Source organism: Nyctibius grandis, chromosome 2 (genome assembly GCF_013368605.1).
Source record: "Nyctibius grandis isolate bNycGra1 chromosome 2, bNycGra1.pri, whole genome shotgun sequence".
NCBI lineage: Eukaryota > Metazoa > Chordata > Aves > Nyctibiiformes > Nyctibiidae > Nyctibius > Nyctibius grandis.
Genome location: NC_090659.1, coordinates 111,080,419 through 111,094,790, shown reverse-complemented (window position 1 = coordinate 111,094,790; position 14,372 = coordinate 111,080,419). Strand labels below are relative to the sequence as shown.

Genomic DNA, 14,372 nt, shown 5'->3' with positions numbered 1-14,372 from the left:
TTTCAATGGGGTGTAAAAATTCAGAGTGAACAACAAAAGATAAATGTAAACAAGCATTTGGGAAAAGTTAAATAATGTTTAATTGATGGTTGGAACTGTTTACAACAGTATCTCTGAGGAGCTCTTCTAATATTATCAAGCTGATACACTGATGCTTTCAAAAATTTAAACTATAGGATGAAAAGGTTTCCTTCAAACAGGCTGCCCAGGCAAGTGGTTGAGTCACCATCCCTGGAGGTATTTAAAAGACGTAGATGTGGTGCTTAGGGATATGGGTTAGTGGTGGACTTGGTAGTGTTAGGTTAATGGTTGGACTCGATCTTAAAGGTCCTTTCCAACCAAAACAATTCAATGATTCTATGATTCAAACACGTCTGAGTGCTCCTTATGACTCTCTAAAAGAATAGAAGCCTGTTTGTCTAGAAGTTCAACATAATTGTAGAGTATGGCTGTTTTCGTTTCCATATCTGCCTGTGTTCTTGCTAAGAACAGTATTAAATAATCTAAAAGCCAGTATCCTTTTAGAGATGTTTTATATTTGTAGTAGCCAAATTACTAAGGCACTGAGGTCAGCCACAACATATTACAGCAAGGCAAAAGTAATTATTTTAAAGGATATACTTATTTAGTATGACCTGCTTTTTCCCTAAGAGTCTAGGATGATCTTAAGGCTGAATATTCAAAAACGCAGCAATGGCTAGTAAACCTTTTTGAATATATTTACAACTGCTTCCAAGGTTATTTGAAACCTCTATGTGCCACATTTTCGTCTAGGAGGTGTACACTGTAGTTTATAGCTTATACAAGGCCTCTCCTTTAAGGATTTTGAAAATGTGAATGTGTGTCTTCTCCCTTCTTTTCTGTCCTTTTCTGCCAGTCTGGATTTCACTATGCTTCTATAGTTAACTTTTACAAGAGGGTTTAACAGCAAACCTCACTGAACATATGTAGAATTAAATTGCAAAGTTCATATGATTATTAGTGAGACACACCCGATACCAATGTCTCGTTTCAATAGTGTAAATAGAAAGAAATGCATTTAACTCAGTAGAGTTGCATCAGTGTTGTAGAGGTGTGAGATCAGATTTTTAGATGAAAAGGAGTTATCATACACATAGATTTAATCAACACGCTCTTCATCTTTAAGGTTCTTGCAGGAGGTATCCAGGAAGGGATCGATCTGTGTATGTGAATATCGATGTGTATAAATACATGATGGGAGGGAGTAAAGAAGATGGAGTCAGAGTTGGCTTTGAAAGGACAAGAGGTACTGGACTCAAATTGTAACATAGGAAAACCTCTTTAAATGTTAAAAAAACCCAATTTTTTTTGTTTGTTTGTTTGGAGGGTGGTCAGACACAGGTTGTCCAGAGAGGTTGTGTGGTCTCCATCCTTGGAGATGTTCAAAACCTGACTGGACATGGTCCCGAGCAACCTGCTATTGGTGACCCTCCCATGAGCAGGGGAGTTGGACTAGACAAACTCCTGAGGTGCCTTTCCACTTCATCTGTTTTGTGATTCTGTGAGTTTTCAGCTATGCTAAAATACTGTACTTCTTATCTCCTTGACCCTGATCCTTGTCGTTGTAGATTACTGATTGCCAAATTAAGAAAACATACCATTTAAATGTCATTTATCACCTATCCCTGTTATCAGAATCGGTGTTCAGCAACACTGCCTCTTAAGCTCAATTTTGTGGCACAATTTGGTATGGCAGAGTTGTATAGGAGCGAAATCATTAGTGATTCATTTATACCGTTTATATCACATGTTCTGTAAATGCTGTGAAAGATAGGCAGAGATTTCATCAAATTGTTCTTATCTGCCTCAGGGCTGTTCTAACTAAGGATAAAAAATAAAACCTAAGCTGGAAGAAACAGATAGATATCTGAAATAAATGACGATATAATCTACTGCTCTCTTTGTTGCAAGGTTATCCCAGTGCCTATAAACATTCCTCAGAGATCCACAGTGTCTGTGTTTAAAAGCCACCAACCATTTCTAATTTAAGGACTTGTTAAAGCTATTCCCTACTCCTGACATCACCCAAGAACAAGTCTTTAATCTTGTCAGAAGTTTATGACTAAATAAAAGTTCTTAAGTGAAATTTTTTAAGGATTTGATTGAGGTGAGGTACTTTTGTCCAGTGGGCTCCTAACAAGTCAGGGAATAATAACTGGAAAACTCTTTTATGTTTTTTACAGTGTTTCATTATGCAAGAAGCTGAATTACATTTGTACTAAATGGAGAAACCTTTATGCATCTGAATTTCCCGAGCACTATCAGATCAGACTGATACCTCTAGCCTACATGATCAGCATCAATAAAGCAGAAAATGCTATTTTATATATATGTGGTCATTTAAATATATGGGATACTAGGCCAAATATAATCTGAGAATCAAATGAAATCTGGAGAGCAGAACCAGTATATGATCCAGGTTTCTAATCAGCTTCTATTAAAATCAAAACAGACCCTTCATTTCTTTTGTATACATGTCTCTCGGTGCCAAATCCAGCACGGGAATAAGGGACACACAGGTTGCGTTTCACAGATCCCTAAATGAGATCAAATTGATCTCAGAAGTGATGCAATGGCAGTTAGGTGATGTTTTTCACAAAACATGGGCTGTTGGCGGTTGCCTGAAATTTCTGACGTGCCAAAACGAAACAAAGTAAAGGGGTCCAGTTTTCACTGGATGGGTGCTCAGGGCTTTATTGCAGATTCCTTTGAAGTGCTGAGCCTAAAAACAGAGACGGACAACATGTCTTGGAAACTATACGCCAAGTTGGGCTGTGCTTCTACCAATAAACAGTATGTGCCTGAGGTTATTCTTCTACACAAAGGACAACAGCCATGGGACAGCCCACATCCCTACCATTTATCTCTTACTCTCCCAGACAAGGTGGCCACATGCAAACTACCCACCAGGAATGGTAGGTGGTCTCTGCCAACTCCTGGTTCATGCCCAGCAATGACCTGGGAGAATGACACTTGGCTAGGCCAAGACTAAGCACAGACCAGGCTGATAATTTAGCAATATAGTAACTGGATTTCAGGGCCTGGGAACACTCCTCGACACTATTTTCCCTAATACAGATGTAGCCTATATATCCCTTTTAAGATCAAAGCCTCATCATTTGATAGCAAGTAAGTTACAAACATAGAATTAAAATCCTCTCTCCCTGCTTAGCACATGCTTAATGTAGAGGGGATGGGATTTGAGATGCAAATAAACGGTAGATTACATAGAATCAGAACTGTGATTTGGGCACTGTAATTTTAAAGTTATAAAGAAGAATGCTTATGAATACATACTCCATTTCCAAGAATGGAAGACAGTATTAACAAGAGAATTCAAATAAAATATTTAACTCCAGATCTTCTGTAAAAACTACAGCAATTGTCATCTTGGAGAACCCTAACAGACCTCCTAGATCTGTACTTGCACATAAAGGACAATTTCATCAGGCCCTTCAGTGCATGGTTACCCCAGAGCACGACTGTCTCTTCTAAATAGTGTTTCTTTATCATTATGGGTTTCTACTGCTAGCTGAATATCCTTTTGCTTTACCATTTGGTGGATGATTTGAACTAACAGAAGGAAAGAAGAAACATAACCCAGAAATGTGTGCTTTGCTCAATTACAGACAAAGATGTTAAACCATAATACTGTTCCCTGCCAACATAATGAAAAACAGCGAGATGTTCACATCCTAAAAAACCAGCTGCACATACAGGTGTCTGCACCAGATGCTTCCCTAAGCACAATGAGAAAAAAGTGATTATTCCTCACTCAACAGAGAACAATCCCTAAGCAGGGTATTTAAAGGAGGATGATAGTGCAGGTAATTAGGACCCCATACCTTACACACAAAGCAATGTTTAAGAGTGTGAAGCTGAGAACCATCTGTCCTTTACACGTGGACCTATGTTTTTATTTGTGAATTCATCATAATATGGGCAGTTTTCAGTCTGATTTCTCAGGCGAGATCCTACTCAGTCAGAAAATGATTAAGGATTAAATGACTTATCCCTGGTTTTAATAGGTGGCACCTTGCCCTGTGACTCCAACAGGAACACAGGCACCAGAATCTAATACCTCACCAAAGGACATTTCTGTGAGGAGTGAAGGAATATCCTGGTCTTGCCCCAAAGTATGTATATAGTGTCTTTTCCTACCTTTGGACTTCCTGTCATGGTAGCTCCTGCCTCGATAATGGTGGCCACTGTCTGTGTACAAATTCTCGAGATCTTCTTGCCAGGAGTCTGGGTTAAAGTGTTTGAGCAGATCCTCCACCGTGTCAAATGCAGCAATGGTCTGATCCAGTGCTTCCGCTGTGAGCGTAGGGTCAGTCACTGATGGAGAGGGATAGGATACCCCCTAAGAGTGACATACATCTCAGTGTACTTGGAATAAATTACAGCACCACTTAAAACAACTGAAAACAGTTACTGAGAAATTTGTCTCATTATTGACTGAAACAGCTCCTTTGGGCCATCTTTTGAAGTCCTTAGCTGAGCCAGGCTTTGTTATGCCTGTGTTTTCTTTTTGCAAGGAGAAGAGACACCAAGGAACTCCGAAGCAAATCCTGGAGGAGATGCAGGGCATGGAAGCACTGCCACTGCTGGTCTGTCAACATGCACACCCACTCCTCAAAGTGGACGACGGTTTGCACATATACAAAGATGCAATGGAAATATCTTTTGAAACCCCTGTGATGGCCATGACCACAGAATGGAGGTGCCTTGTAGTGCTGGGGTGGTGCCTTCACAATTCTACCAGCTCTGTTGGTAAATCCATAATAGGCAGATCAGAAACCACAGCAAAGAGGCAACAAGTCCACTGGACTGTCTTTCTTTCCCTGGTCAATTTGGATGACAAATTTGGCTTGGTTAAAGACTTGAAAAGATGGCCTTTTATTCCCAGTAATTAAATGCATTATGAAACACTGATGAACACCAATTCTCTCACCCTTTTACCAAAAAATACAAGTTACTAAGAAAACAAGAAAAAATGTGATATTTGGATCTCAGCAATGTAACAATGAATATTGGGATTACCAACATAGTGATATCCTCACAATTATATTGTAATACCAAATGGAATATTATTTCCCACCAGGAAGGGCCAAGTACCATTCTCTAAGCGTATCTGATTCCCACTGAACTTGTGGCACAACGTGACTTTGACAGAAAGACTGCAGCAATTTCATTTTTACTGGAGACAACTTTAAACATTTTTAAAAATCGTTATTTAGAATCACAGTATACACTACCCTGATACCACTTTTTCCCTTGTCCAAGGGAAAGCCTAATAGTATGGGTAAAATACGTGTAAGAAAAACTATTAATGCAGATCTGTTATGTTATGAAGGACCACAATCAAAATACCTGATTTATCCAACAAGAAGCATAATACAGTACAAGAGCTGCTTGGATTTTGGTCTTATAAATTAAAACATTGGGGGAAAACCCCTAGAAACCCTCTTCTCTCATGAGAACCCAGCTCTGAAGTAATGTAGCAGAAATATGACATTTAAAATTAATGGCTCCCCAAAATAATTTTTTGCCTCATCTCCCAAGTAAATGCATACTTTAAACTATTAATCTTTGTAGTTAACTTCACTTGGGTAGTAATAGAAAGGTCAACTCATTTGAGTGAAGTTACTCACTTGTTTGCAGGATTGTGTCCTTCAATGCTTACTAAAATAGTTTTAAAGTATATATGTCTTTTAAAATAAAACATTTGTCTTTAACAGTAAGTTATATCACAAAAGTAACAGTCCTTGATATTTTACTCCATATGTTTGCTGAAAGTATGGACAGTCCAAATTATTAAAAACAAGAAAAAGAATAGAAAACATTACAATAGTGTGGTCAAGAAAGCATAGCTGCACTTTACCGCTTATCGCCAACAGCACAAAAAGTTTCAGAGGGCCCACTTGTGACTGCGATGCCTCTACAATGCAGCGCTAAATAAGACACAGTGCAGATGGCTGTAAAAATTCATGACCCACTAAAAGGGAAGGCATACCTCAAAGTATCTCTCCTGACTTCTAAGTGGCTTGGAATAGAGACCATCAGAGAGATGGGAGGCCCAGGAGTTGAAAAGCTCACGCCAGCAAAATGAACACAGCGTTGTTATCTAAAACAATGCTGCAGGAGAGACTGTGCTGTGGGTGAGCATCACGCAGGATGCTAATGCAGTCTTTGAGGTTACAAAAGAAAAATGCACCCAAATGCTACTTGCTTATTGAGGAGAGCTCAGTGGAGCTCATGGCTTGTCTGTGACTGCAGCCCAACAGGGAAAAGTCAGTCCCTGACTGTCTTTCAAAAGTGAGGGAGATGGTGCAAGGATGCTGAAGAAACAGCAGCATAAAAATTAGGCCATAGGTGTGTGGCTTAGACAATGTAAGAGTTTTCTTCATGTGTTCAGCTGTGCATTTCATTACAGAACTGTGGGTCAGGCTGTGAATTTGCAAGGCATTTCAAACCCATACAGGCAGCAGGGATTTCCCATTTTCTTTTCATATAAAGGCTCCTACTCAAGAGATTTGTGCAACCTTGTTCACACACAGAAGAAAGCTTAACTTTTTCTCAGTGACAGCCAAGTCAAGAGGAATTATTTCAACAGCTCAGATAACCTACTGGCAGCGACATCGTGTGACAGGCCCAAAAGCAACTTCAAAGCTGCCAACCCAACTGCTTCTCTTTTGTCTTGCCAAGAACGATGTGCAAGCTTTAGAAGAGCTTGTGCTCGTTGTAATCTGGCTTCTGAGATCACATCCAAAGAGAGGGCACGAGGAAGAGTGAAAAGCAAGAAGCAATGAAGAGCAAAGATTCTCCACATTATGTACCTCTTCTACATTTCTTAAGAGCACTGAACACATTTTTAATTTCATGGGACACAAAGGTATCTTTTTTTTTTGTCAGTGCTCTTACCCTTAATTTCTGTTCCCTCATTCTTTTCTGTTTTCTATCTGTATTGTGAAGCTAACAGGCAGTTCAATGTGTGCACCACAGTTGTTTGTTGGTCATAACATTACTTCACAAATAATGGAAACTAACCTAATAAGAGGTGAATTTTGCTTCCTTTTTTTTCTGGATTTGCCATACTGGGTTAAGGGCAGAAGTATTGGTTTTAACTTTCTGAGAAAAAGAAACTCAAAATATGACTCTGTGATATGACCTCAGCCAAGGAAGAAAGCATTTTCTCACTCTCAAATGAGAGCTGTAATGTACCCAGATCCTAAAATGAGTCTTTGGGTTGCCTGTGGGTTGAGGGGAAAAAACTTAGAGCTGCCATTCTAACTGAGCATCAGCAGAACAGTATGTCATCTTGTCGGCAACTGACAGGACCCTTGTCTGCCCCTCAGGACCAAAGCAGAATCCCTGAACCTTTCTCTCCTGAAGAATTCAGATGTCCTCAGACTTTTTACCTGGTGTCTTTGGGAAAAATTGCTCAACCTCTCTAGCTTATTTTCCCTTAGGATAAGAAAGGGCTAGTGGGTGCAATGCATGCCCAGTGGAAGAAGGTATGTCATATTAGATAGGGGATGGCATGGGAAAACTAATGAAACTGGCGTTCTGCTTTTAGTTTAGCCGTAGGTTTCGATGTGACCTTGGGCATCAGCTTGCTACCTGTAATATTTGTACTGAATTTCCCTACCTGTAACACATTAACAGCAACTTTTCATAATCAAGTAGATGTGAAACATAAACTTTTTTTTCAATATGAAAAGAATACTGGGTTATTGTTTGGCGTGTTGTGCGCCTTATGATGTTAAGGAGGATAACTAACATGGCGCTTACCATGTACTTGATCTCATTTTCATAGTTACCTGATGAGGGAGCCCTAGGCTTACATTTTCAAACATCAGCCTATCATACTTTAAAAAAAATATTCTATCACATAGATTTTTTTTCTAACCCCATAACAGAATGAAAAATGAGTTTATGTCTTTCAGTAAAACAGTGTTTTAACATCTCCTGCTTGGCACATCCAGTAGATCTCAGCCCTGCTAACATTACTACTCAGGACTTTCAGCACAATTAGTTCAAGGCTATCAATGCATCGTATCATGAAGGGCAAGTGTAATTTGCAAACTCAAGGGTAAACACGAGTGAGATCGGCTTAACCTCTTCTAATTTTGGCAATACAGAATTTTCTCTCTAGTCACTGCCTGCCTTGGACACCAGTCAGTAGAATTTACCCATATTTTATTTACTGCTCCTCAACTGACAACTCCTGGCAGCTACTGTAACAAAGGTGCCATCACTAAATCCTCTTCCATGAACGCTCCAAACATTGGTCTCAAGTCTGCTTTGAATGCTTATCCTTGTCTCACATTTTAAGAGGAGTTTACAAGAGCTGTGACATGGTGCTGACCAGCCAGGAGAGCACACAAAAGACGACTGCCTATATTACGAATTCTGATGCTACATTGCCATTCCCCAGCATTCAACTTTACTTGGGAAATCAAAGAGGGGACAGATTTTTGGCTAATGACACAAATCAAATCTAATGAAGAGGAAAATAAAATTTTACACTGGATTACTTGTTTTCCTTCTTTTTTTTCCCCCCAAGTTGCATTTCACTGCTGAATATGGAGACTTCAGATATAATATTTTATTATGAACACTTAAAAAAAAATCTCAGTATTGACAATGAAAAGCTAGAACCATTTTCCTGCCAGACTGTTTTAAGTATAGTCTTCCATTTAGGTCAAGACATTTTACAATTGAAAATTCTAAGGAGTTTATATCTTCTATTTTCATCTTGGCAGAAGGAGTTTGAAAGCAAGAAATGTTTCCCAGTGGCTATCTCATGTGGTTACAACAGCTGATGGCATATACTGAATCTTTTTTCCTTAAAAAATACTGGTTTACCCCAGTATCGGTTGGATAAACTCTTAATTCATCCTCTTCCAAAGATGGACACATGGTTCCTCTCTGCAGGTGCCATTTTAGTGAGTTCGATTCAAGCCATCCTATCAATCCATCCATGGGCAAAATAGTAAGAAATTACTTACTGAGACAGAGCTTGTGACTGACTCCCAGTTGGTTTCTGAGGCTGCATGCTGGAAATCATCCTAAGGGGAAAAATCCATAGGAAAAATCACCATTAAGGCAATCTCCTAAGTTAACTGCAGAAACTAAAAAATGTCTCAGCATTCAACATCTGTGACCTTTTTCAAACCTCTTTAATGCAAGAGGCCCTTGCCATGTGTCATTCCTAAATAATGCTACTTCCATTCAGGTTCCTTCCTTTTCAGTGTTTATAAACTAGCTCCTTGTGAGCTTGCTGGGGCAAGAATAGGTATTATTATTTGTAACATGATATACGCTGCTTTGCGTAGGAGGACCTAATCTGGTCAAGGTCAATACATTTATCTTCTAACACAAATATTAAACACCACCTCTGTATGTCTACAATCAGAGTATTAATGTGGTTCTCCAAACTGATCCGTTCTGGAAAGAATGTGGACATGCTAATACCCTGGTACTACTTAGCCAAGGTGAAAAGTAGGGTAATCTAATCCATTTGAAATGAAGTCCTAACACGACTGTACTGCTTTTGGTGTTTGTGCTCAACAGGACTTGCTCACCTGTGCAGAGCACTGAATAGCACTATGTCTTTTACATCAAAAAACACAGCCACAGTACATTCACATTAGAAGTGGCATCACAAAAAACCTCTGGGCATTAATGAATAATTTGAGCACAGGGATGGGATTCATCTCATCTACCTTTGGACACCTACAAAGCAAACATCTAAGTTAGTCACTCTTGTTTCCATTTACAGTCAACTAAAACTAGCATTTTTAGGGTGCAAATAATCTGATCTATATTAGAAGCTTAATTTGGGATAACATTGCATCCTAAAAATGCTTTTTTTTCTCCATTGTCTATAAAGGGAGCCTGGGAAGACTAGCTTAGATACAGATGTCAAAACAGTAGATATTGACATGTGGTCACCTGAATCCCAATCCGCTTGTCTGACCAGTGATGGGCAATCATTACTTAAATAATGAAGAAGCCATTTCTTTAATCTTTTGGCAGTTTTACTCATTTCCAACTGGAATAATTAAACCATGAAAAATGGGAAAAAAGGCAACATTACAGAATGGTTATTAAACACGCACATGCAGTGAATAGCTAATGAGCAGCATGAATAGGCAGGTAAGGAAAGTGGACTGAAGTGACATCATACAAAGATTTTCATTTCTAATAACAGAATTTATAATGAAAGGATTTAAAGATGATGGATCTGAGCTCTCCATTTTACACTGACTCAGTACCTGCTACGCATTTTTTAAGTTGGCAACTGAAAGGGAAAATAGAAGGGTAGCTGCTCAGCTGATGCTCTCTAGACTCAATGCTGCATTGGACCATACACATACACATATATTCAATTATTTCTTAGGAATGGAAAAGTGAAAATTGATCACATAATCTGCTAATTCATGAATAAAATTCTCCTTTAGTCAAGATGGAACAGAGCCGCTTTCAGATGCACACTCAATATACGTGTTATTTTAATGTTTTTAATTTGTTACAGAAAAATATTCAAATGTCTCAAAAGTCACAAGATTGTTTATTCAATATTGTTATTGTTTCTTCTTCCTTAAAATGTTCCTTTCTCTCAAATTTGAGGCAGTAAAACTGTAGTGATTTCTTCAGTACTTAAGATTAGTAGAAGTTAAGAAACCCCATCACACAATAGTGTCACTAAGTGACCACTGAAACTGCAGGGCTATTAAAAGTTAATAATTAAAGTGGTCGTTTTCTTCTAGCAATACAGAAGCAAAACATTATTGGTGAAATTTTTAATGCAGATTTTTTTTTATAAACAGTAAATAGATCTGTAAATTATATGATCAGGTCATAAATAATTCAGGAGCAGTGGGCTACCTTGGCCACATTCTCTAGACATTTGGTTGCCCAGTTCTTGACAAGCCACGATTTAAAGTACATAAAAATGGATTTGAAAAGCTCATGGATCCTCTGGTAATGGTTGCCAGTTGCAAAACTTGTAAATCATTTCCTCTCTATCCTTAGCTTTCATTTAGCACTTCCAGAAAAATAGTGGCATTGAGTTCTGAGGCATTATTTTAAAACAGGAACAATCTGCCTCATTGAATATCTGGAGAAGACCGTAGACAAGGAATGATTTTGTGTTTGAAGTGACGGTCCCCCTGTGTTATCTAATTGTAGATATAAAAACTCTTTCTTTAGTCTATGATTATTTGAGATGGTTGATGCCAGGGAACCCCTCCAAAACCCTGAGATAGACATGTGTACCACCTGCTTCTTGGATCTCAAACCTGATGACTGCACATTTTGACTCTATGATTATATTTCATCTGCATAAACTATTCACAACTATATGGCTTTGTTCCACCATCACTCAAGGCAGCTGCAGTCATTCTTGGCTTCTTGGAGCTTTCAACCTCTACAGTTTGAAGATTATTATTACCTATGGCTTCTGCTTGCAGCTATTTCAATTGATAATATCAAAGTGGTTGTCATCATTACAAAACCCTCTCCTCCTTGCTCACCATTGTCCCTAGCAGAACCTGAAGGACAAATCTATTTTCAGTGCTAGCTATTCAATTCATACTACTTTGTTTACATGAGTTTGCATATGATCACTTGACTATCGTATTTTCCTTTACTTAAAACGACAATAAAACTTTTCATTATAAAAAAAAAAATTACATCTTTTTTAACTGAAAAGTGGAAAAAGAGGGTGGTAATAACTTGGATACATCACCCTGACAACAGTACTTTTATTTTCGTATGTGTGTCATGGTAACATAACATTACATGAGACTTCAGCAAAGCATTGCATTAACTGTTCTACAAGCAGCAAAAATACAGGCAAAGCAACAGAGCTACCAGTTACCTTCTGATAGCAGCTACTTTTATTGAAGAAAACCGACTTCCATACCTCAACTTCCAAAATTACACCTCAGCAAGACAAATTCTGAGTCAGTCCTTAGAGTTAAATATGTGTGGACATTGATATATTGTTCTTGGCTCTGTTTCAGACAAAGATAAGCTACTCTCTCCTTCACAGACTGACTTTGTCTATAGCCTGTCTCCCACCACTGATCTCCTGTGACAAGGAGGCACAGGGAACACACTTTGTTTCACCTAGGGCTTTCACAAGTGGAGATTGTGAGGCAAAAACACTGCTATCAAGGATATATCAGACTGCAGAGCCAGATAGCACTGGTTGCTGAGGAAGATGTTTTGCAGCCTGGGGGTCCATGACCTGCAGCAGCACAGGCTCTGCCTGGCTCAAGCCATGGGGTTTGGCAGCATCAGTAGGAACAGGGAGGCATCAGGAAAACACCAGGGATGAGGATAGGAAGCTCGCCAGTTTGAGAAGCATGCTGTCCGTGACTCACTTTGCCGTACCACAAATATGGCAAAACATGTGAGTCCTCCCGGCAATGCTGAATTACTCCTGGTCCTCAAATTAAAAGCAAGAAGCACTTTCTAACATTTCTGTGATCGTTCATTTTTTACATACCTTATGACTGTAGGCCAGTCTTTTGTCATCTTGGTGCTTGACATCTGAGAGACATGATACCTGGGATAGGCAGTAACTGCCACAGGATGGGCACAACACACCAGCAGCTCTCTCCAGTGAAAAGAAGCATCTCCATATCTCTATAAACTCCTCTCTAAACTCTTTCTCCTAATCTGCAGGTCTCTGGGGTGACTGGATTAGGTTTGGTAAAAGATTGTTTATCTGCCAAAACAACTATAAACTAATAAAAGCTGAGGTGATTCCCTCTCCTTCAGGGAGTGCGAAAGGTCCACAAAAGAGTTGTGGTTAAGAGCCCAGACAACATCCTAGAGTGATGTTTAGGGCCTACAGGTTTAATAAATTCCTCTCCTGAAAGATGACTTCTCTACTGTGACCTTGTCATGGGAGTGGAAGAGAAGTGAGGGGGAAAAGGTAAAAATGCAGGCATGTTATTGGGGCAAGTAAACATGAGAAAGAGGAAGAAAGAAACAAACTAAGGAAAAATTAACACAGAGAAGCTGCAAGTGTTGGGCTTTGTCTGTGGTCACCTCATTTGTGGTATGTAGATGCCATAGCTATAAACTATAAATAAAGAGAAGCAGTTTCTAGAAATTTGCAGAAGAACAGGGCTAAGGAATGTACTGAAGAACAAAGCAGATTCTGCAAAACCAAATCAGAGGTGAAATGGGACATGTTCAAAGAGGACCAGTACAGAAACAAAAAGAAGTAAGAATCTTTCACTGGAACGTAAGAATTGGGAACTAGGACAGTGGAAGGTCTGTAAGGAAAACCTAGGGTAAATTACAACTTGAAGAAAAAGAGATTAAATTATCTTAACATTTATGTTAATAAAAGGAAACTCAATGACATCTGTTTTTGAACAATAGTCAACAAGCATCTATTGCATTCAGAGCTGTTTGCAGACAGGTAGCTGATAAGCAGATAAACTTGTAGTTAGTAATAATAAATTATAACAATCTGGAAATAAGGTTTTTCTTTTTTTCCCTGTAACAAGCCATAGTACCAATATTTCCTCTGATCATTGAATTTATAGATATTACATTTTATATACAAAGCGACAGGTATTTCAAGCAAATAGACCCCAAACTCAGAACACACTGTGTAACAGCAACAGTGTTAGGTAAGTAAGAGGCAAAAGAAAAGTCATAGTTCCATTCAAAAAAATGTTGTAATAAATACTCAAATCTGTATACTTCCACTGATTAATTATAATTTCTTGTGTAGCATTTTAGTACACTCCAATTTCTATTCTTAAAGACAAATAAAAGCATAAAGATGTACACTTTGAAATATCTTTTACTTTTACCATACTTTCAGTCCATCACATTGCTAGGTTTCATTTTCGTATCAGAATGATATTTATTACCACTTCTCCTAGGGATGTGGAAAGATACCTATTTTTTTACAGTAGGATATTCACTAGGAAGTCAGAGGCTGCGTTTTTCTTACCTACAGTAACGGCCAAATCACTGCTCTGTTCAGTTCTGGTGACCAGGCTTTAAAATAAAAGATACTGAATTTGGAAAGTATGTAACAATGTTTATTTGTAATGTGAAAATCATGCCTTGCGATGAAACATGAAATAAAGGCCAGTGTCTTTCAAGAAGGTTAGAGGTAACTTAACCTTGTCTCTCCAGGTAATAACCTGTAGTTAACTACAGGAGGCCATTACCACTGTCAACAAGCTTTTATCTAGCAGTGCAAGCATTTAACAAAATCAGGTGGCTGTAATCTGAAGGCAGCAATATTCGAACGGAAGTACGAGCAAATTTTACCACTGATGGCAACTATTACTGGAACAGATAAG

General features: G+C 38.6%; 1 protein-coding gene across 3 annotated transcripts in view; it reads right to left on the bottom strand.

Moving 5' to 3' along the window:
- The window catches only part of PDGFD (platelet derived growth factor D), a 150,891-nt gene that overhangs the window by 27,407 nt on the left and 109,112 nt on the right, over positions 1 to 14,372 (bottom strand). For 2 of the 3 annotated variants that reach the window (XM_068423896.1, XM_068423904.1), the window contains exons 4-5: positions 9,036 to 9,095; positions 4,183 to 4,384 (exon numbers count right to left, since the gene is read on the bottom strand). In XM_068423896.1, coding sequence (XP_068279997.1) covers positions 4,183 to 4,384; positions 9,036 to 9,095 — 262 coding nt within the window. The remainder of the gene's footprint in view (positions 1 to 4,182; positions 4,385 to 9,035; positions 9,096 to 14,372) is intronic. The other variant, XM_068423911.1, reaches the window with a different exon arrangement.